We start from the raw sequence: 22,028 nt of genomic DNA, 5'->3' as shown, positions 1-22,028 counted from the left end.
TCCAATGGTTTATTTTTGTGATGTCAATGATAGCATTTTTTTTTAGCCTTTTTTCACATTTTTTCAGCTTTTTATTCCATTATTCACATTTCCTTCTTTTCTGTATTTTCCATTTATATTATTTGTTAAGCGTATGTCAGAAAGAGAAGCCAAATACCTCATTTTTTTAACCGTTATTGTATTTACACATTGCTTTTAATTTATATTTTGAGCCAGTAAAAACGAGAAAAAAAGAAAAAAAAAGATTGCACATTTTTTTTGCCCTTCTGCGGCAACTGAAATATCTAGTTTGAGCCACTCTTTAATAATGGCAAAAAAAAAAAAAAAAAAAACTGAAATATGACTTTTTGGGCCATCTTTATGTTCAAGATTCAGGAAAGGATAGGAGCCACTGTAATGCTGAATCTTCCAATTGTTATTAAACACCATAACAAACAATAACAAACAATTGTTATTAAATTGTTATTGCTATTTATTGAAAGTGCATTCAATGCAGAGAAAAAACAAAAGTTTTTCCAACTGAAATAAAAAGCAATGTTTCTAAGACCCGCCACTACTGCCAAACTTTCTAAATTTAACGTTTTAGAACTGCATTCGGGTGACAGAAAATTACCCCCAACAAACAGGATACATTAAATGACTAGAAAAAAAAAGTGCATTGGTATAAATTTGAAACCCTGAATGTAGAATTTGAACCATCCATACATTTTTTCCCTCTTCAGGGGATTTCCTTACAAGATTTTCCTTGTCGTGCAAAAATCCTGAGATATACATTTTACAAGATAATTGACACAAATAGTGATAAACAGGTTCAGATCCATTAGGTGCGGGGCCCGATTGGATTTTTTTTTTTCGTTGTGCCCTCTCTAAATATTAAACATTCAAGTAAAATTCAAATTCAGTATATATATATATATATATATATAATGCCCAAAATTCAAAAACATTTATTGAATGTAAATTTACATTGTCTAATATGAAAACAAGAATTTACGTATTTATAATTTTTTTGTTCTGTAAGTTCTTCTAAAATCTTTTGAAAATCTGATTTCCTTGCGCCATTCAATCGAAGGATTTGCTAACCTATTTAATCAGCTATTTAATCTATTCTGATTAATTTTGATTTTTTTTTTGTGATGATTTTTTTTTTCGTTGTGCCCTCTCTAAATATTAAACATTAAAGTAAAATTCAAATTCAGTATATATATATATATATATATATATATATATATATATATATATATATATATATATATATATATATATATATATATATATATACATAATGCCCAAAATTCAAAAACATTTATTGAATGTAAATTTACATTGTCTAATATGAAAACAAGAATTTACGTATTTATAATTTTTTGTTCTGTAAGTTCTTCTAAAATTATTTGAAAATCTGATTTCCTTGCACCATTCAATCGAAGGATTTGCTAACCTATTTAATCAGCTATTTAATCTATTCTGTCAATCTCATTGTCAATCTCAGACATTTTTTTTAAATTTTAGCCAGGAAAATAATCTTTCTCCATAAGTAACGCTTATTAGTATGGTTAAGAATATCTTGAGAGAAATAAACAAGTTTGGAAATGCTGTTGCTCTACATTATCCAATTAGAAATTGGAACGTTTTTTCAACTAACATTTTTCTGTCATAATTACTCATTAAAATTAAATGTAATATACTTTCAAATTCGATGTTTTTTTTGTTCATTTATGGAACAATTTGCCCTTTATTCGACCCTAGTGATACCAGAATATAGTGACACCAGTGACAACCAATGAGAGAAATATAAAAATACATTTGACTTCCTACCTTCTTCGGATTGCTGCAGCAAAGATTGGTCAATCCAGGGTGATTAGTGTCAAAGCTACTTAAGAAAGAAGGAACTCAACTGCCAATTTCTAACACCAAAGCCTAATCTCGCTTGAAGAGATTACAACCTGCAGTTAGTATACTATGAAGAGGTCAGATATTCCTTTTTCTTAGGGAATCCCCCTACAATTCCTTCACTGGTCACTTGAACATATTAATTTATTTTAAAAGAATATTTTTGCAGTAAAATGGGAGCTGTTTTGTAAATACTCATGTGGTCGTAGACGACAGAGAAAAACTCACGTTTTTTTATAGTTATTCTCATTCTAGTCATCACCCCTGTTCTATTGCATCTATTGCACCCCTACTATATTGTTCTATCGTATTACATTCCTTTCTTTAATAAGAATTTCATCAATTCTTATCCGAGTAACATCTTTCTAGTTTTACGTAGTTACCACAAATGCACATATTAGCAAACCTATTTTCAAAAGTCTTCAGTACCCCCCCCTCGTAAAATTTGAAATTGTTATAATTTGTCAATATAAGCCACGCCCCACTTTTCTTCTCAAAAAAAAAAAAAAAAAAAACAGATTAAAACTTGTTTTGCATTAAAAACTAATTTTGAAAGGAAAAATTGAAAAAAAAAAAAAAAAAAAAAAAAAAACAACGGTAAAGGGTAATTTGGTGCATATTATTGAATCGCAATATCCTAATGATATTTTGTATTTTTTTTATATGTATTATACTTATCTATTATCCTTTTTTTTAATGGATAGGCTTCAGATGAGGCGACTGATTTCGCATTAAAAAAAAAAAAAAAAAAAAAAAAAAAAAAAAAAAAAATCAAACCGAATATTTTTTCTATATTGCCAATATCCTGGACTATAAGACAGTTGTTATCGTAGAGTACTTTAATCTTCAATCCTTAAATTTCAAAGTTTATTTATTCGATTTGAATCTAAAGGGATACAAATATTAATAAGATTCATTTATTCGTGAAGCGTAAATCTACCTTTTATGGGCAACGTGAGGTGTTGCGGCAACGTTTGTTCAGCTTCGCCGAGCAAAGTGTCGCGAGAGTAACACTTTGCTTCTGTTACATCGCTTCGATTAAACACTGAAGTTGTTAATCTGTAAGGATCTTAAAATAAACAAGTCGGCTACATGTCTTACCACTGGAATCAAATTGGTCTTACCATCAAATACACCGGAAACAAATAACCGGTACACCAACTAACAAAAGTTGCGAACCCCTCATTGCCGAAGATGATTATGAGATAACATACTGTTGCTTAAAACTCCCCTATGTGTCTCACAATTGGTATCGGCCTATTTTTGGTTTCAGTGTGCACCTTACTACTGAAGTTGCCAACCCCTTTAAAGTTTCAAACTGGTACATCTCATGAAGGAATTTTTCTACCAAAAAATGGATGACATATACTTTGATCGGCTCATCAAGAGCTATCGACTACCGTAGAAAAAAAAATCTATCTGTCTTAGTTCAAAAGTTGACTTTTTTGCCGTAGGCCAAGTTTCTAACGTCATCCCTTGGAAAGGAGCAAAGGATAAACTCTAATTTCTTTAGCAATGAGAGAACTTTTAAAGTTTAAGAGGCACATCCTGATACCATTTCTCTACTGCAATCCCAAGAGCGAAAAACCAAATGATAAACACAGCTGAAATCACGAACAGAAATGCGTAGAAACAATAGATAACAGCACTTTCGGACCCGTGGGAAAATTCCACTCTTTTGTTTCTGTAAATTTTTCTTTTTACCACTGAAAGAAGATATATTGACTCTAGGGCCGAATAAATGCCGCATATACTTAACACTTATAGATTTTTAGTCCATCTTCAATTTGAAACTGGTGCCTACCTGCTAGAACGGAGCTTTCCACTCGAAAGCAGAAACATGGTTTGATGAAATGAAAACTTAACTGCATAACTTCAGATAGTTCTCTCTGACATAGGTTATAAAAATCCACTTCACTTCACACACTATAGGCTCTGGCTCAGTGACAAGCAAAAACCATCCTTTTTGGCCCCAGGCAAGAGTTCTACGAAGCTTTCCAAAATGCAAAGTCATATTCATCAATCCGGCCTAAGGTCCACGCTTTTCGTAAAAACCGGAGAGGTTAGACCCTTACCACTTTCTAGGAATTAGCTAAAATCGGGGTGCTAGGAACAAAAAAAAAAAAAAAAAAAAAAAAAAAAAAAAAAAAAAAAAAAAAAAAAAAAAAAAAAAAAAAAAAAAAAAAAAAACAACCACGACAAAACCAAAGCGTTGCTCTCGCAACATAATTATGCTCGTGGGATTCTAAAACAGAATATTCATAAATTATTTAAAAGTTCAACTGTTAGAAAATATTGCTGATATAGTAACTATTTAGTTGTAACAAAACAAAAATTAGGGCAAAGGTTAAGAATAGCAGATTTTAAGAAGGATACATGCCAGAACAAAAAGAGACATTTTTTAATTTCTAATTTTAAACTCATCTTAAAGTTTTTGTTCGCGTTTTTGAAAATCCACCCCATGGTCTCACATAGGCCATACAAAAAATAGAAGATTAAAAATGACAAATTTCTTACTTCATAATATGCAGCAATTATCAGTGAATCACATTTACTTGTTTTTTCCTATTTTCATGTTCAAAAGAAAAAATATTCAAAGTCCAGTTTTTTGCGAAATCAGCCGGTTCATCTGAAGTTTACACGTAAAAAAATAATAATAAATAATTAGGATAGATAGAGAATATTAGGGCATAAACAATTTTACACAAAACAATTGTTTTATCATCCATCTTTTCAAACATAGCTGAAATTTTCTCCGTGGACACCAGAGCTGTAATTCAATTTCAAACATTATACCTTAGGAACAATCCTTCTAAACTGCAAATTTGAACCAGTGATATTGCTTTGATTTCATGTCCAACGTCGAATTACTCTGGTGTCGTTAAAACGACAACGAAACTTACCTCTTTTCGTTGTTTCTTTGACTTTTGAGTAGATTCCGCATCATCGTCACCGTTGACCTCAGCCTCTGATTCCTCAGATTCTTCATCATCCCTCCTTCTTTTGCGGGGTTTTTCCAGGACCTGAAAGTAATTATTTTCGTATTGATAAATGTTTTTCGGTAAAGTAGACCAATTTACCTCTCAGGCCAGCCTTGGACGATACTTACAAGCTAACAAAGCTTTTACTATTTAAGAAGTAGAAAAGCAGATAAAATTTCAATTTAAATAGCATACACAACCGAGTTTCTGAGTAACACCAGGCTCAAACAAAGTTTTTTTTTTTGAAACCTGACGGCTTAGAGACAACGTAGTATTATTTTAGTCAAATCAGTTCTCTGGACCTTTTGAAATCTAAAGAAGCAATTATGGACATATTCATTTAGGTAAGAAAAAGAAAAGCAAATTTTTTCATCAGGTTTCACCTTACACTCACAGATGGCAGGATAGCTGATTATAAATATATAATATCCGTTTTCTGAATTTCTTTTTTAAGATTAGCTTCTTATATCGTGGTTCTTATATCTCCTTCTTAATTGGTTCTTATATCGTTGGAAGAATATAAAAGAGAAACTAATAAATGCTAGTCGGATTTAGGTCCCCATACTCTTTAGGGGGCTCCATAATTTGGGGCTATGACGAAACAACTACATACATATATGACGAAACAACTTACAGTTTTGAAGCAGGCGTACTGAAGAAGCTCAATAGCGGCAGCTGCGTCATCTGCTTCAACCTTTTTAGACATCCTTGCACGAGCATGAGCAGTGGACAAACGAATCAAAGTTTCAAGGGCACGAGCAGTTACAGGCTGAGTCTATAAAATAAAAGCAGAAGATAGAATCCATGTGGAATTTGTGAAGACAGTGAATAACAAGGTTGTAAAATCTATCCCAATGTTTCAGCTATATGTTCAACAGCCGTCAAAAGCGAAATATAATATAAAACAAATGAAAAGAAACAAACTCACTCAAAATATCGATAAAACCGAGGCTTCCTCACCTTACACAGGTTCAGCCAAGATTCTTGGCTTACATAGGTTCAGCCGAGACTTTTGGGGTTTTCAACAATGGCGATTCCAATGGTGTGATTTTGATTCCGAGCTGACACCATTTTGGACGGATTTCACGTTCTTTTCAAATTCTAAATATCTGTTTTCAAAATAGCATTATATCAGAGGCGGCGCTATATCACTGCCTATAGTAAAGACCATACGGCTTCAATGCTTTATAGATATTTATTTTTTATTCCCAGAGGCACTTCATATGGAAGGGATAGTCGTATAAACCAGAGGGGGCTCATTCGATTGGAAATCGGAAGTTCTAGTGCCCTTTTCAAGAGTAAAAGTGATTGGAGGGCAACTAGCCCCCCCCACCCTGTTTTCTCCAAATTAATTAGATAAGAATTTTGAGATAGCCACTTTATTAAAGAGTTCAAAGGTCGGATAACAAAGACTCGGGTGTCGACACAACCCTCCAGGGCAAAGGGCAGGCGTTGTAGGCTATGCCCTGGGGGTATATATGATTCTTATGGAAGGGATGCTCGTATAAATTTGAGAGAGAGCTCACTTGATTGAAACTGAAAGTTCTAGTTCCCTTTTTAAGATTCAAAAGAGATCCAAAGGAAACTAGCCCCCCCGCTCAAGCCCCTTTTCCCCAACCCATCTGATACAAATTTCGAAACACATTTTCTTTTAATAGTTCAAATGTCACATATGAAAATTCCGGGGTCGACGCTACCCCCAGAGCCTGGGGGCAAGTGTTTTAACTTTTGCCCCGGGGGCGTATAAAGTTTTTATGTAAGAGATAGCCGTTTGAACTTCAAATGTGGCTCATTTGATTGGAAATGGAAAGTTCTGGTTCGCTTTTTAAGAGTCAAAAGTGATCGGAGGGCAGCTAGCCCTTTCAATGTCCATCTGATTGGATATTGAAAGTTCAAGTTATCTTTTTATGAGTCAAAAGTAAACGGCGGGCATCTAACCCCCCTCCCCCCCCCCGCACAAAGCCTCTTTTCCCCAAATGCATCCGATGACAATTTTGAAATAGCCAGTTTGTCAAGGCCCTTTTTTTCCCTAGCCCCCTTTTCCCCAAATGCATCCAATAAATGTAAGAGATAAATTGTTTAAAGTTCAAATAATTAACCCGAAACAAGAAAATTAGTAATCATATGAAATTTGTCGAAATAGGAGAAATAAAATTTTAAGAAATAAAAAAAGAAATATTTTGAGAAAAAGTTTAAGGAGGTCGAAGGGTGCCCTAAAAAAAACCTGGGGATTAATAAAAGGAGTGATTGGATTCAAAATAAATATTGTACCTGACGGAGAGACCCAATTGATGTATCTTGTCTTTTCACCTTGGACTTGTAACAATTGATGAGACCAAAAAAAAAAAAAAAAAAAAAAAAAAAAAAAAAAAAAAAAAAAGATTGCATAGTAATTTATCTGGTAGCAATCACATTTCCTTAAAAACACTTAAGTTTGTTTCGCCTGTTATATCTGAAGTTTTAAGTGGATTAATTAATGAGTGTTATCGTCAAGGAGAATTCCCAGACTGTTCAGAGTTGGCCGTGAAACCCTCATACATAAGGGGGGTATTCAAAATGACCCAGGAAAATACAAACTGATATCTGTTTTACCCATCATTTCCCGTGTTTTAGACAAGTGTTTTAGTATTAGAATGATGAGGTTTTCGGAGGACCACAAGTTACTGGTAGAGACACAATTTGAGTTCCATAGGAAAAGGAAAACAGAACGGGCGATGATTTATTTGACAACCATAATTAATGATGTATTAGATAAAGGTTTTAAAGTAGGTGCTGTATTTTTAAATCTGACAAAAGCTTTCGACACTGTGGATCATGAAGTGTGAGGTGTGGTTTGAGGGTAAAATCCTTAAATTTTTTGTGAAGTTTTATAAGTAATCGTTATCAGTATGTCCAACTAAATGATTCTAAAAGCGTGTTGAAATAGGTGTTCCGCAAGGATCAGTTCTTGCTCCTACATTATTTTTGATATACCAAACTGTCTAAATAATTTTTGCTACAGAATATAAGAACTAAAGGTAAGCCCGACTTATGAAGCAGTTTCACTTTTTGTTGATGACACAATAGCCGTTAGCACAGCTAAGACAGCGGAGCTGCAGCATATTCCATGAAAGAATCATTTAATAGAGTTGTGGCATGAGAAACCGAATGATAAACTCGGCTGAAATCATGAACAGAAATGGGTAGAAACAATAGATGGCAGCATTTTCGGACCTGTGGGAAAATGCCACTTTTTTGCTTCTAAATGTTTCTATTTATCACTCAAAGAAGATATATTGGCTCTGGGGCCGGGTAGCTGCCGCATATATTTGACAATCATAGACTTCAGTCCATCTTCAATTTGAAACTGGTGCCTGCCTGCTTGCTTGCTAGAACGAAGCTTTCTACTCGAAATCAAAAACATGGTTTGATGAAACGAAGACTTGACTTCATAACTTCAGATAGTTCTCTCTGACATAGCGTATAAAATTCCACTTTATTTCACACCCTATAGGCGCTGGCTCAAGGACAAGCAAAAACCATCCCTTTTGGCCCCAGGCAAGAGTTCTACGAAGCTTTCCAAAATGTTAAGTCATATTCATCAATCCGGTCTAAGGTCCACACTTTCCGTAAAAACCGCAGAGGTTAGACCCTTACCACTTTTTTGGAATAAGCTGAAATCGGGGTAATAGAAAAAAAAAAAAAAAAAAAAAAAAAAAAAAAAAAAAAAAAAAAACACGACAAAACAAAAGTATTGCTCTCGCAACACAAAAATCAAGAAACTAATCCCAAAGAATCGCAGCTTTTTCAAAGAAGATAATGTTAAAACGGTAGAAAAGAATCCAATTTCAGTTATAATACAATAAAATTCGAGATAATAGCGTGCTCCTACAGGAACAGGCAATACGAATTAAGTTACCCTCGCCATATTTGTGTTCTCTGTTTCAAAGCAACGAAGACGGGAATACTCTTCAGCTAGAAGGTCAGCAGCTTCTTGAGTCAGCGCAGGTTTGATAGCTCTTGCAATGTGAATGTATTTCCTCATAAATGCCAAACTAACAATCTTGTCGCTGAAAGAAAGAAATTTATGAGAGACTTTGTGAAAAAAAGGAAACACGACAGGTTTTAAAAGAAAGATGCTTATCGAAGTCCTTGCAATATATATGTTTTTCCTTGTAAATACCAAACTGAGAATCTTGCATTCGAAAAAAAAGGGCTCAATTTATCCTTTAGGGGGAAAAATCTGATGCATACTAAACTCAAAATCTTATCACTAAAAAAATTAGCTCGCGAGAGACGTGATAAAAAAGGCAGAAGCTTAAGATGGCCTTCGAAAGGAAGGAAGGAGCTCATAATAGACAATGCATATGAATGTACTGGCTCATAAATGCTAAACTAAAAATTTATAACTAAACAAAGTAGCTCATGGGAGACGCAACAAGAAAGGTAGAAGTTCAAGACAGCGTTTGAAAGGAAGGAAGGAGCTAATAATATCACAGCAATATGAATGTATCTCCTCACAGTTCTTATGAATGAATGTGCCTCCTTATAATAAACTAACAATTTGTCGTTGAAATAAAAAGGTTGTGAATTACTTGCAATATAAAAGAAAGAAACTCATTATAGTTTGTGGATTGCTCTCAGAGACGCGATGAGAAAGGTAGAAAGTCAATATAGCTTTCAAAAGGAAGAAAAGAAGGAGCTAATAATACCACTGCAATATGAATGTATCCCCTCAAAATTCCTACAAATAATTTTATCTCCTCACAATAAAGTAACAATTTATCACAGACAGAGAGGAGGTCGCGACGTAATTGCAATATAAAAGAAAGAAATTCATGATGGCTCCTACAGTGTAAAGTATTTCCTCGTAAATGATATTATGGCAATTTATTACTGAAAAATGGAGGTCATCACGACCCAGCCTGGGCAATATGCGCAGGGCTTTGCACCATAAATCTATTTCCTTATATGCACTAACGAACAATTTATCGTTGAAAGAAAGGAAGTCATGATATATTTAAATTATGAAAATACGGTCTTAGATCATGATAGCCTTTGAAGAAAGGAATGCACGATAGATTTTGAAACATAAATGTATCTCTCCTAAACGATGTTACTGAAAAAAGGAGCTCCTTACAGATTTGACGTCACAACAAAGACAATACATACTTATAGAAGATTGGATACTGGAAACAAAGCCTGAAAATTTTCTTCATCGAAACGAAGCCTGAAAATTTTCTTCATCGAAACAGCATTTACTATTCTGGTTCAGGTCCCTATCTATCTAAAGCATAGCATCAATTATATAGTAATTGAAAAAAAAAGTGATATTAAATGACTTTTATTGCAAACAATATAACTTCATCTAAAACATATCTGAAAACACAATCATATGCTAGTACTAACATATAACCAGATATCCCAATATTTAGCCTGAGTGCAGTTACAAACACAGGGGAGGGGGCTGTGTATATACTTGTGTTCAGCCTCCTCTCTCCCCCCTCTAAAAAAGAATGCAAGCACATATGCCTGATTGGATATCTGAATTCAAGGTAGATGACAGAGGTTTTTGAGCTCATTATCAACATCAAAATATCTTTAATAAGATAATGCAATTCAAAAGTTTTGTCAAAAAACAGCAGCAGCATCTTCTCATTATATGATGTCAAAGATTCAGTTTTTCTAAAATAGAAATAATTTCAAGTAAATGGGATGAATTAAACCAAACGTTTAAACCACCAATTAAGCATAAAATGATTAAACCACCAATTAAGCATAACCCAACATCACTATATAAAAATAAAAGGGTGTATTTTACGTTTTTTTCAAAAATAAGTTATAAAACATAGGAAAATCCCTTGACAAATCTTTATCTATTGGTCCCACTAAGACACATTATATATTTCGCAGAAGACAGGGAAGCTAGCCATTATTTGGACAACAATATATCAGTACGTTTACAAAAAGAATACCACAATGAAATCATATTATCTAGTTATACTACTGTTACTACTACTGCCGACTCAACACAGCACCAAGCCGCCTGAGGCCAACAAAACACATCCTACTTTTCCATTCAACTTTTCCTTCTACTTTTTCATTTTTTCTTTAGCCCTAAAAAATAAAGGAACCAAAACTTTCGTATAAACATTCAAAGGAGCGCCTAAAACTTTCCGAGCATATACCGCTCGGGAACACCGAGCATATCTTCTACATTGTTTCAAAACAGCACCGTTTCAAGTGGCTCAGCGGCAAGCGGCTTCCACTTTCCTAACCTCAGTTCGAAGACTTATCTTCCTATTCTTCCAAACTTTTTTTTTGATGGATAAAAATACAATTCGCCAAAGCTATCATATTCGATCAATTTTAGCGAGTTTTTTTTTTAATTTCCCATTTAAGCTCTTGAGAAAAACAGCAAAAAAAGACAAGAAAGAACTATAACCCCGACAAGCTTGAATACTTTGTTAACAAATTATAAAAAATGTGAGATAAAGCGTCCTTTTTTTGGGATGATATAGTTGTTTCTGTCAAGTGACTTTATCCAGAGGCCTGAAATGACAATAAGGAAAATTTTAAGTCGTTGTTTTCCATTTATCTAAGAATATAAGAGATCTTTTGAGCAATCATTGGGGGAAGTCTTTTCTACTCGACTGCAGGCTTAAAGACAAATATAATAGGATCAGTATGCATATCACCATTAACTAGCAATAAGAAAGGATAAAAAATGGAGGACATACTGTTTTGATCTCGTAGCGCCGTGAAGCAGAGGATCATATTTTTCGTAAATTGGTGTTTCATCTTCTTGGTTGTCTGGTGACTCAAGATTACCAGTGGATAGTAAATCAACAGTACTGGACATTGGCAACACTGCTCCTTCAGGCTCATTGTGAGATCTAAAAATAATATGGTGTATGGTTACGCGGGGTTATAAATAAAAACAAAAGAGAAAAAAACAAGGGTTAAGCGAAAAGATACGATCAGAAGAGTTGCAGAAAATGTGGGCTTCTGTTGACAACCCCCAAGGCATATTTCCACAACGAAGGGTTAGGTATCTGTTTAGCAAAATTGTTACCTTGCTAATTTTTCAGCAAATACACCTTAGCCTTTCCACAAAAAAATAATTCTTGAATTAACTTAAAGGGCAAAATCTTACTTTTCCTCATTAATGGGTCTTTTTTACTCGATTTCATCTTTTTTGAAACCCAAGGAATTTCGGCGATCGATAAAACTAATGTCGAGCTGATAGGCAAATAGCTACCAGGTGCCCTCATGGTGGATCAGGTAAGAATTCTGAATTGGACATTCACTGTTACAATACTTCCCGCCAGGTTTGACTGAGATTCGACAGCCTCTTCTGGTATATGTACTGATGACAAGGAATTGGAAATGTAACTAAAAATATATAATTTTATTTGAATTATTCAAAAAAATATTCCCCCAAAAAATGTTTTTCAAAACCTAATAGGGCGGGGGCAAAAAAACCTAGGGGATACATACAGTAAATGAGCGTGCTTTACAATCCGTTTCGGAAATGGAAATGACGTCACAGATTACAGAATAAGTCAGCTATCTTGCTCAAAAAAGAGGATGACTGGCAAAGGGATGGGACACCCAGCTTCTTGTGATAAAACTAGTGCTTAAATTATCCATCAATTTTTGGGGATTCTCCGGCTAGAAATTGATCTCCCTGGAAACATGAAAATCCATGTCTCAAAATCAAAGGTTTTCATAACCACCCATCAAAGATTTTGAATTTCTTTTAGCGGAATAATATGATTTCTTTCTTTGTTGGTAGCTTGATATTCAGTAAATTACTCATGTCGAGCTTTAAAGTTAAGCAAGATGAAATCTTCCTTACTTTGTTTAGGATAAACAAGAAGAATATTTGACGTAACAGACGAATTGAAACATTATTTTAATTTTACACAAAAGCGTTACGACAATTTTCTATTTTGTTTCCTATGAGTATATGAGTATTCTGGGCTAAAAGGTCCGCACAAGCCATAAGGCTTTTTGGCACATTTTTCTTTTTGTTGTGTGTTTTCTAAACAAATTCTCTCTCGAGTAAAAGGAATATTTCAGTCAAATTGTCTATCTGCTCTACAATTGCAAATGTCTGTTGCGTCTGTGAGCGTAAAAAAGGACCTGGGCCTTGTGAAATGTTACAGCAACTGTGACCCCGGCTCATGGTTGTAGACCAACAGAAGAGATAATACCGTTCGGATTGGGCTCGAACCCTCTAAAGCGGGCATAATAGGCCAAGCAGTGAATTCCTATCAAACAGAAAATTGATTTTGAGAAGCGTTTTCATTGAGATCAGATAGATCAGTCTTATGGGTTGCACATGACAATAATTCAGCCGCTCTCTCATATACAAAGATCCCATCAGGCACGGACATCCCAGCACATAGTTGTACTTGTTGGCCAGGTTTTGTTGAACGAATTTTACCAGCCAACCTAGTAATTGGGATTCTGAAGTGAGATGTTGATGCTTTCCCCCCCCCCCCTTAGAGGGTAAATAGGGACCAGCCTATAAAACAACCAATTACGTTCTTAGCTCATACTTTCCACCGAGTTTGAAATGAATCCAGTCAAAAATTTAGCAATAGCACCTTCTTCTCCGTCCCAAAAGATTCTGTCAGTGATTAGAGGACTCCGTCGATACACTTATTATCGTTTTTTCCATATTATGCTAATTAAAGAGCAGTGTCTACGACGTCATGACAGCATGAAAATTTTTTACCTTTTGGGCACTGATATTATCACATTTCTTTTTTTCCCAGAACTTTATAGTCTTTGTACGATGCTCAGTTGCCCTCCAATCATTCTTGACTATCAAAAAAGGCACAACCCCTTTTAATTTCCAATTGAATGAGCCTTTTCTGAAGTTTCCTATGCCCACATCGCTCTTTACTTAGGCAGCGCTATTGCGCTGCCTATGAATACCAATAGAAATGATCATCAAGCAACTGCAGAACTTTTATTTCAATTAATCAAAAATGAACCTCTGTGCAGATTTTTTTCAAGCGAAAGTAAAGATCAACATTAAAACGGACAGAAACTATTACGGATACGAGGAGGGTCACCCTCTCCTCAATATCACGATCTTTACGCTAAAGTTTGTTTTTGGTTCCAGTTATTTAAGAATGACTCCTGAATCACAAAGGCCGTTTGATTAGAATAATACACTCTTTTAATAGTTCTGAAAGAAACTTTAGTGTAAAGACAAAGGCATTGAAGAGAGTGCAACGCTCTCAGGGCTCTAAAACCATTCGCTTAAGTGTACTATATTTATCCTGCACATATTTTATATGGGCAGCTTGATTAGTTCTTGCTTGTATCAGCGTAAACGAAAACACGAATACTGAAAGCAATACTGATTCATATCAATATCAATGCTGATTGATAATAATATCAATAGATCAAGTTCAATATATTTCATTTCCTTTTACTGAATTTGCAGCTAAATTAGAAATATGAATTTTAAATTTTAACACAAATGTGTGCATGTTACACCTTGTTTGAAACAAATACAGGCAAGTTTTCAATGTGTATCATATGAGAACCAATGTAATGGAATTAAAGAGGACTATTTCAGACACATTTGAATTTTCTATATGCATCATTTCCAAGAATACCGGTTAAAATATACGCCATGTATATCTTATTAGTATATCCATGACTCTTATTAGTGTGACAAAGTTGTATATATCTTGTGGGAAACTTACAGAGAGTTAGGACGTAAAACCTGCGTTTAATGCCCATTTATCAGCTTTATTCTATAAATAAAAAAAGAAAACGAGAAACGAGACAAAATTAAGCCAAAAAAACGACAAATTAACCAAAATTCCTTTTAGAAAACATTTTTTCCAATTGAAGTAAAGAGAGAAGTTTAGGTTAAAACGAATTCTTATTCGTTATTCTAATTCTTATTCGCTAAGCTATGCAAGGTAGAAATGTGAAAGTTTGTAAAGGACAGCAGAATTCACATGCGCTATAAACCACGAGAATAGACATACGGTATAAAATAAAAAAATATATAAAGTAAAAACAAAAGAAATAACTGAAGAAACTAACACTATAGTGTAATAATGCGCAAGAACCAAAGGCCTGAGCAGCCGACCTTTGTGGAACTATCCAGTGGAGAGGCAAAAAAAATAAATAAAAAAAATAAAAAATAAGGAAAAGCTGGGGAAGTCGGGTCTTTCCTTTGTATTTCATAATACGATTTTACTTCTTTATATTTCCGTTGATATCTTTCTATCTCCTGAATAGAGGACTAAACTATTGAAGCAAGAAAATAGAATAAAGAGAACATAAAGAGAAACAAAGAGAAAAATGGTATTGCTCGCTAAAAAGCTGGGGAAGTCGGGTCTTCCCTTTACATTTCATAATATAATTTTCCTTCTTTCTGTGTCCGTTGATATCTTTCTATCTCCTGAATACAGGACTAAACCACTGAAGCAAGAAAATATACATTACAAAAGAATTTCGAAACCCTGGGTATTAAAGTAGGCCATAACAGACTCAAAAATTATAACAGAAAAAAAACCCACTGAAAATGACAACATCTGTTAACTAATTGCGAGGATCTAAAACCTGAGTGGAGTTGGCGAAAGGAGGCAACTGAAGCTCACGAAATGATCGCTTTACAAAGAGCAGTGTCTGCTATCCTTGTAGGCTCCGTGCACAGCTTTAACTGCTCAGGCAAAAATCTAACAGATACTTCATTGCATGCAAAATGTTCGAAAACTATACAATCTTTTTTTTCATTCCCTATTCTTACTAAAATTGGAGTTCAGATCTAGATTGATTTTTTATTCAAAAAACAATGAAGCGCAAATTAGGTACGTGAAATATTTTTAGCAGTAAAAACTATCCAATCAAACAGTTCGTGGTAACGAACTGTAGTAAGGAGCGACCCGGCTCAATAGTAACCGAAACTCTAAAAAATGGAATTTTGATACAATAGTTAAATCAAAAGAATCGCATTTTAATGCTGATTTCAAATATATAAGTTTCATCAAAAACCAGTTATACCCATCAAAAGTTACGAGCCTGAGAAAATTTGCCTCATTTTAGAAAATAGGGGAAAACACCCCCTAAAAGTCATACAATCTTAACGAAAATCACACCATAAGATTCAGCGTATCAGAGAACCTTATTGTAGAAGTTTCAAGCTTCTATCTACAAAAAAGTAGAATTTCGCATTTTTAGCCAGAAGACAGATCACGGATGCGTGTTTACTTGTTTGTTTGTTGTTTTTTTTCCAAGGGTGACCGTATCGACCGAGTGGTCCTAGAATGTCGCGAGAGGGCTCATTCTAACGGAAATTAAAAGTTCTAGTGCCCTTTTTAAGTGACCAAAAATTGGAGGGCACCTAGGCCCCCTCCCACGCTCATTCTTTCCCAAAAGTCACCAGATCAAAATTCTGAGATAGCTATTTTAGTCACCATAGTCGAAAAACCCAATAACTATGTCTTTAGGGACGACTTACTCTTCCGCAGTCCCAGTGGGAGGGGCTGCAAGTTACAAAATTTGACCTGTGTTTACATATAGTAATGGTTACTGGGAAGTGTTCTAGGCACTAGGACTTTTAATTTCCGTTAGAATGAGCCTTCTCGCGACATTCTAGGACCACTCGGTTGATACGGTCACCCCTGGAATTCGGAAATCAATTCGGAAATTAAAAGTTCTAGTGCCCTTTTTAAGTGACAAAAAAATTGGAGGGCACCTAGGCCCCCTCCCACGCTCATTTTTATTTTTTTTCATTCCCTATTCTTACTAAAATTTGGAGTTCAGAACTAGATTGATTTTTTATTCAAAAAACAATGAAGCGCAAATTAGGTACGTGAAATATTTTTAGCATTAAAAACTATCCAATCAAACAGTTCGTGGTAACGAACTGTAGTAAGGAGCGACCCGGCTCAATAGTAACCGAAACTCTAAAAAATGGAATTTTGATACAATTGTTAAATCAAAAGAATCGCATTTTAATGCTGATTTTAAATTTAAGTTCATCAAAAACCAGTTATACCCATCAAAAGTTACGAGCCTGAGAAAATTTGCCCCATTTTAGAAAATAGGGGGAAACACCCCCTATAAGTCATACAATCTTAACGAAAATCACACCATAAGATTCAGCGTATCAGAGAACCTTATTGTAGAAGTTTCAAACTTCTATCTACAAAAAAGTGGAATTTCGCATTTTTTGCCAGAAGACAGATCACGGATGCGTGTTTATTTGTTTTTTTTTTTTTTTTTTTTTTTCAGTGGTGACCGTATCGACCGAGTGGTCCTAGAATGTCGCGAGACGACTCATTCTAACGGAAATTAAAAGTTCTAGTGCACTTTTTAAGTGACCAAAAAATTGGAGGGCACCTAGGCCCCCTCCCACGCTCATTTTTTCCCAAAAGTCACCAGATCAAAATTCTGAGATAGCTATTTTATTCACCATAGTCGAAAAACCCAATAACTATTTCTTTAGGGACGACTTACTCCCCCGCAGTCCCAGTGGGAGGGGCTGCAAGTTACAAACTTTGACCTGTGTTTACATATAGTAATGGTTACTGGGAAGTGAACAGAGGTTTTCAGGGGGATTTTTTTTCGGTTTAGGGGGGAGAGTTGAGGTGGGGGGGGGGTACGTGGGAGGATATTTCCATGGAGAAACTTCTCATGGGGGAAGAGAATTTCAATGAAGGGGGCGCAGGATTTTCGATCATTATTTGAAAAACCAACGAAAAAATAAATATGAAAAGTTTTTTCTACTGAAAGTAAGGAGCAGCATTAAAACTTAAAACGAACAAAAATTATTACACATATGAGGGGCTTACCTCCTCGTTATACCTCACACTTTACGCTAAAGTATTTTTCGGAATTTTAACTATTTATTTTACGGCCTTTGTGATTCAGAGGTCATTCTTAAGGAATTGGGAAAAAATCTAAGCTTTAGTGTAAAGAGCGAGGTATCGAAGTGGGTTGAACCCCCTCATAATACGGTCATTACGTAAGTTAATTCGTAAGTTACGTATATTTTTTACCAATGAAAACGTTTGCAAAAAATTAAAAGTTCTAGTTGCTTTTTTAAGTAATCAAAAACTTGGAGGGCAACTAGGCCTCCTCCCTCGATCCTTTTTCTCAAAATATTCCGATTAATTGCTAAATTAATTGCAAATTTCGTTGTAATTATTTATGTGCGGAGAGCGATATCAAAACATGCATTAATTCAAAAACACCCAGAAATTAAATAAAAAAAACAAGTTTTTTTAAATGAAAGTAAGGAGCAGCAATAAAACTTAAAATGAAAAGAAATTACTCCGGATATGAAAGGGGCTTTTCCTCCCCAACGCCCCGCTCTTTACGCTAAAATTTGACTCTTTCTCTTAACTCTATTTTTAAAACAGTAAGAAACTTTTTTATTTAATAAGACTTAAGAACGAAAGTGGTCAGTTCACAAAAATTATAAACTTAGAAAATAGGAAGTATAATAAGTGGTTAATTTTGTCATTCCAGTTCTGTCCTAGCACTGCCTTGGTGTCAAATGCCAGCATTAATTTTCACCAAAAATTCATACAATTAAAAAAAGTGTAATATCTTGAAAATACTTATTGAGATTTTAAGCTCGATCTCACCGAGGGCTTACAATTCTTTAACTTTTTTAAATTTCCACAAAAGCGTTACGATTTTTTATTCAAAAATGTCAAACGTCACGGATTTTTTTTTCATCACGTCCACAAATTGGTTTGTTCTAAGTATCCTTCTGGGACAGTTATTTGGCAAAAACAAAAAAGGGGTTTGCCAGCAGGTTGAAGCTCAAACTGAGTTGGAACATGGCTGATTTGATTTTTACTTCAAAGAAAAATAGAAGATCTGAATCCTGAATATGAAGCAATACGGTTGGTTGATATACTATGACGGTCCTCACAGGCGCATCTTTGGTCAGGTTTAATTTAAGCTCCTTCAATGTAAAATTTTTCAAGCAGCGTAATTCATTGCAAGCCGAAACAATTCTTGAAATTTCTTTAAAAAGATTTAGCCAAAAAAAATATATGAATTTATGAATATTATTATGAATATATAGAAAAATATGAATTTATTTTAGATCAGAAATAACACAAAAAATTTCTACACTTTTCCCCCCATCTGCCTTGGGATTCACAAAATTAATTCTCAATTTCCCTAAAGAATAAACATATTATCAATTAAATAAAATTAACCAAAAGTGGGCATGCAAGGAACATCATATGCAAAATAAACATCACCTATCGTTTCCCGTTCAGAATTCAAATCTTTTGTTTTGCTTCACACCTTCAGTATTTTAACGAACATGGTACACGGTACAGTCATCCAACATTTAAGGCGGGAGAACTAGGGGAGAGATAGTCATTTCCCATCCTGTTTACACACCATATTTTCAAGATTTAGTTCTTTCTCTTTAATATTAGTTAATATTTTTTCTTTGTGTCAGTAACAAAAATTTCATATTACATTTTCTGCTATTTCTCTATCATAAAAAAAAGAGACGAATAACTATTCTATTTTAAACGTTTCATTTTTTATGCTTCCACAAGAAACTTTAGTTGGATTTTTTTTTTCTTATTCTTGTTTTGACTGTCATAGAGACGTTTTCGCATGGTCTCATCACCAGAATCAAATCCAGGGAATCATTTGATTCATCTTTTTCTAGGATTAAATTTTCTATTTCGCCGCGGTCCCCTCTTTACTAGGATGAAGCCAAAGCTGGGATCATGGCACAAGCAAAAAAGTTCAATACGAAGACTCTTCAGTTAACAAAGAGTTAGTTTACCGGGATTTTTTTTTCACCTCCCTCTACACACTTTGCTCACTAAGGCCACCAGCATGGACCTTCGAGCCTCACACGCGTGTTACTATGATGACATATCTTCAATATACTTACATAAATCAAGTATGTGTGTGTACACTCTGCATAGGCTAAAAATACTAATCAAGCTAGTGACACAAAGATTATGCAGAATAAAATTTAAGCCGTTAAAATGTATATAGAACGTTATGAATCAAAAATATAATACTAGAGATTAAAAGAATAAAAACAAGAAACCCAAAAAGTGACGTCCTGACATCAGCGAGCAAGGGCTCAAACATTTTGCCAGCCTTCCATGAATGTCCCAAATATCTTTTTTTCTGCATGGATTTAGTCTGCGTTACCAGTCAATTTTTTCAATTTAATGCAAGGTTTGATAATGACAGGTTAGATTAGATTAAATTTGATTGGGTGAGGTGAGATTAGGCTGGGTTAGGTTAGCTCAAGTTAGGTTTTTAATCCATTTCTAGCATTTAGAACCAAATTTAACTTAACCAAATATAGCTTAAACTAACTTTAATTTTTACCACCATAGCTTGCATAAGACTGAATAAGCTGACTCGCAAAGCTAATTGAATCCAAGCAGAGAAAAAAAGAATTTCGAAGATTCATCGGTGAATGTCGACATTAGCCAGATTTCGGACATTCACGGTAACTTTATATATATGTATATCTATATATATATATATATATATATATATATATATATATACTAGCTGTTGGGGTGGCGCTTCACGCCACCCCAACACCTAGTTGGTGGGGGCGCTTCGCGCCCCCCCCCCCCAAGCCCCCCGCGCGCGTAAGTCGTTACGCGCCATAATAGTTACGCGCCATTGTAGTTGTGTCCCTATGTCCCACCTGTGAATATAGATAGATAGATATATATATATATATATATATATATATATATATATATATATATATATATATATATATATATATATATATATATATATATATATATATATATATGGTTTTAACTACGTAAAACTTGCGAATATACAACATTCTTTGCTGTCCCATTGTCTTTGCATATAAATAGATTGTCAGGTTTACCGACTCTTGAACATGCAACATATAATGGTCCATGGGAAAACAATCTGTATTCAGATCTATACCTCATGATTCTAATGATTGCCCTTGAGCTTTGTTGATGGTGATTGCTAATCGACCATTCCCTGTCCCGGTGTCCCGGTCGCCATTTACATCCCCCTGTTTCCCCCGGTGTCCCCGTTGTAGTTGTGTCCCTGTGTCCCGGTCGTCATTTGTATCCCGGTGTCCCGGTCTGTATATACATTCGTTTTTTAGTTTTGTTTTTCTCCTTTATTTTTTTCCTTTTTTTTCTTTTTTAGCTTATTTAGATTTTTTAGTTTTTTTATTAGTTTTTAGTTTTTTTTTCTTTTTAGTTTTTATGTCCCGGTCGTCATTTATATCCCCCTGTTTCCCCCGGTGTCCCCGTTGTAGTTGTGTCCCTGTGTCCCGGTCGTCATTTATATTCCCTGTGTCCCGGTCGTCATTTGTATCCCGGTGTACCGGTCTGTATATACATTCGTTTTTTAGTTTTGTTTTTCTCCTTTATTTTTTTCCTTTTTTTTTCTTTTTTAGTTTATTTAGATTTTTAGATTTTTTAGTTTTTTTATTAGTTTTTAGTTTTTTTTTTCTTTTTAGTTTTTTTGTAGTTTTTACCTTCTTTTTAGTTTTGTTAATTTTTTTTTTTACTTATGTCCTGGTCGTCATTTATACTCCCTGTGTCCCGGTGCTTTGTTGATTGCTAATCGAACATTCCTTTTGTCCTGGTCGCTTTCTCTTTGAGTGTCGTCATTTATTTTTTTCTTTTTTAGTTCTTTTAGTTTTTACCTTTTTTAGTTTTTTTTTAGTTTTTTAGATGAAAATTTTTTTTAGTTTTTTCCTTTTTTTCTTTTTAGTTTTTTATTGGTTTTTACCTTTATGTTAGCTTATTTTTCAGTTTTTTCCTTTTTTTTAGTTTTTTTTATTTTTTATTTTTTTTAGTTTTTTACCTTTTTTTAGTTCTTTTAGTTTTTTAGCTTTTTTACTTTTTTTATTAGTTTTTAGTTTTTTTGTAGTTTTTGCCTTTTTTTAGTTTTTTCAGTTTTTTTTTTTAGTTTTTTATTGGTTTTTACCTTTATTTTAGCTTATTTTTCAGTTTTTTCCTTTTTTTTAGTTTTTTTAAGTTTTTAGTTTTTTTAGTTTTTTACCTTTTTTTAGTTTTTTTTAGTTTTTTTAGTTTTTTAGCTTTTTTATTTTTTTTATTAGTTTTTAGTTTTTTTTGTAGTTTTTGCCTTTTTTTTAGTTTTTTTAGTTTTTTAGCT

At 34.1% G+C, this 22,028-nt stretch overlaps 1 protein-coding gene across 1 annotated transcript in view; it reads right to left on the bottom strand.

Moving 5' to 3' along the window:
• Positions 1 to 4,796: 4,796 nt before the first annotated feature.
• The window catches only part of LOC136038133 (zygotic DNA replication licensing factor mcm3-like), a gene marked incomplete at its 3' end in the record, with an annotated part of 59,202 nt that continues 41,970 nt past the window's right edge, over positions 4,797 to 22,028 (bottom strand). The window contains 4 exon segments of the mRNA XM_065721158.1: positions 4,797 to 4,916; positions 5,509 to 5,649; positions 8,773 to 8,923; positions 11,594 to 11,749. Of these exon segments, the coding sequence (XP_065577230.1) occupies positions 4,797 to 4,916; positions 5,509 to 5,649; positions 8,773 to 8,923; positions 11,594 to 11,749 (568 nt within the window).

The sequence above is a fragment of the Artemia franciscana genome, chromosome 17, assembly GCF_032884065.1.
Source record: "Artemia franciscana chromosome 17, ASM3288406v1, whole genome shotgun sequence".
In the NCBI taxonomy this organism is placed as follows: Eukaryota; Metazoa; Arthropoda; class Branchiopoda; order Anostraca; family Artemiidae; genus Artemia; species Artemia franciscana.
The sequence above is the reverse complement of the archived record's forward strand: the minus strand, read 5'-3'. Positions and strand labels throughout refer to the sequence as shown.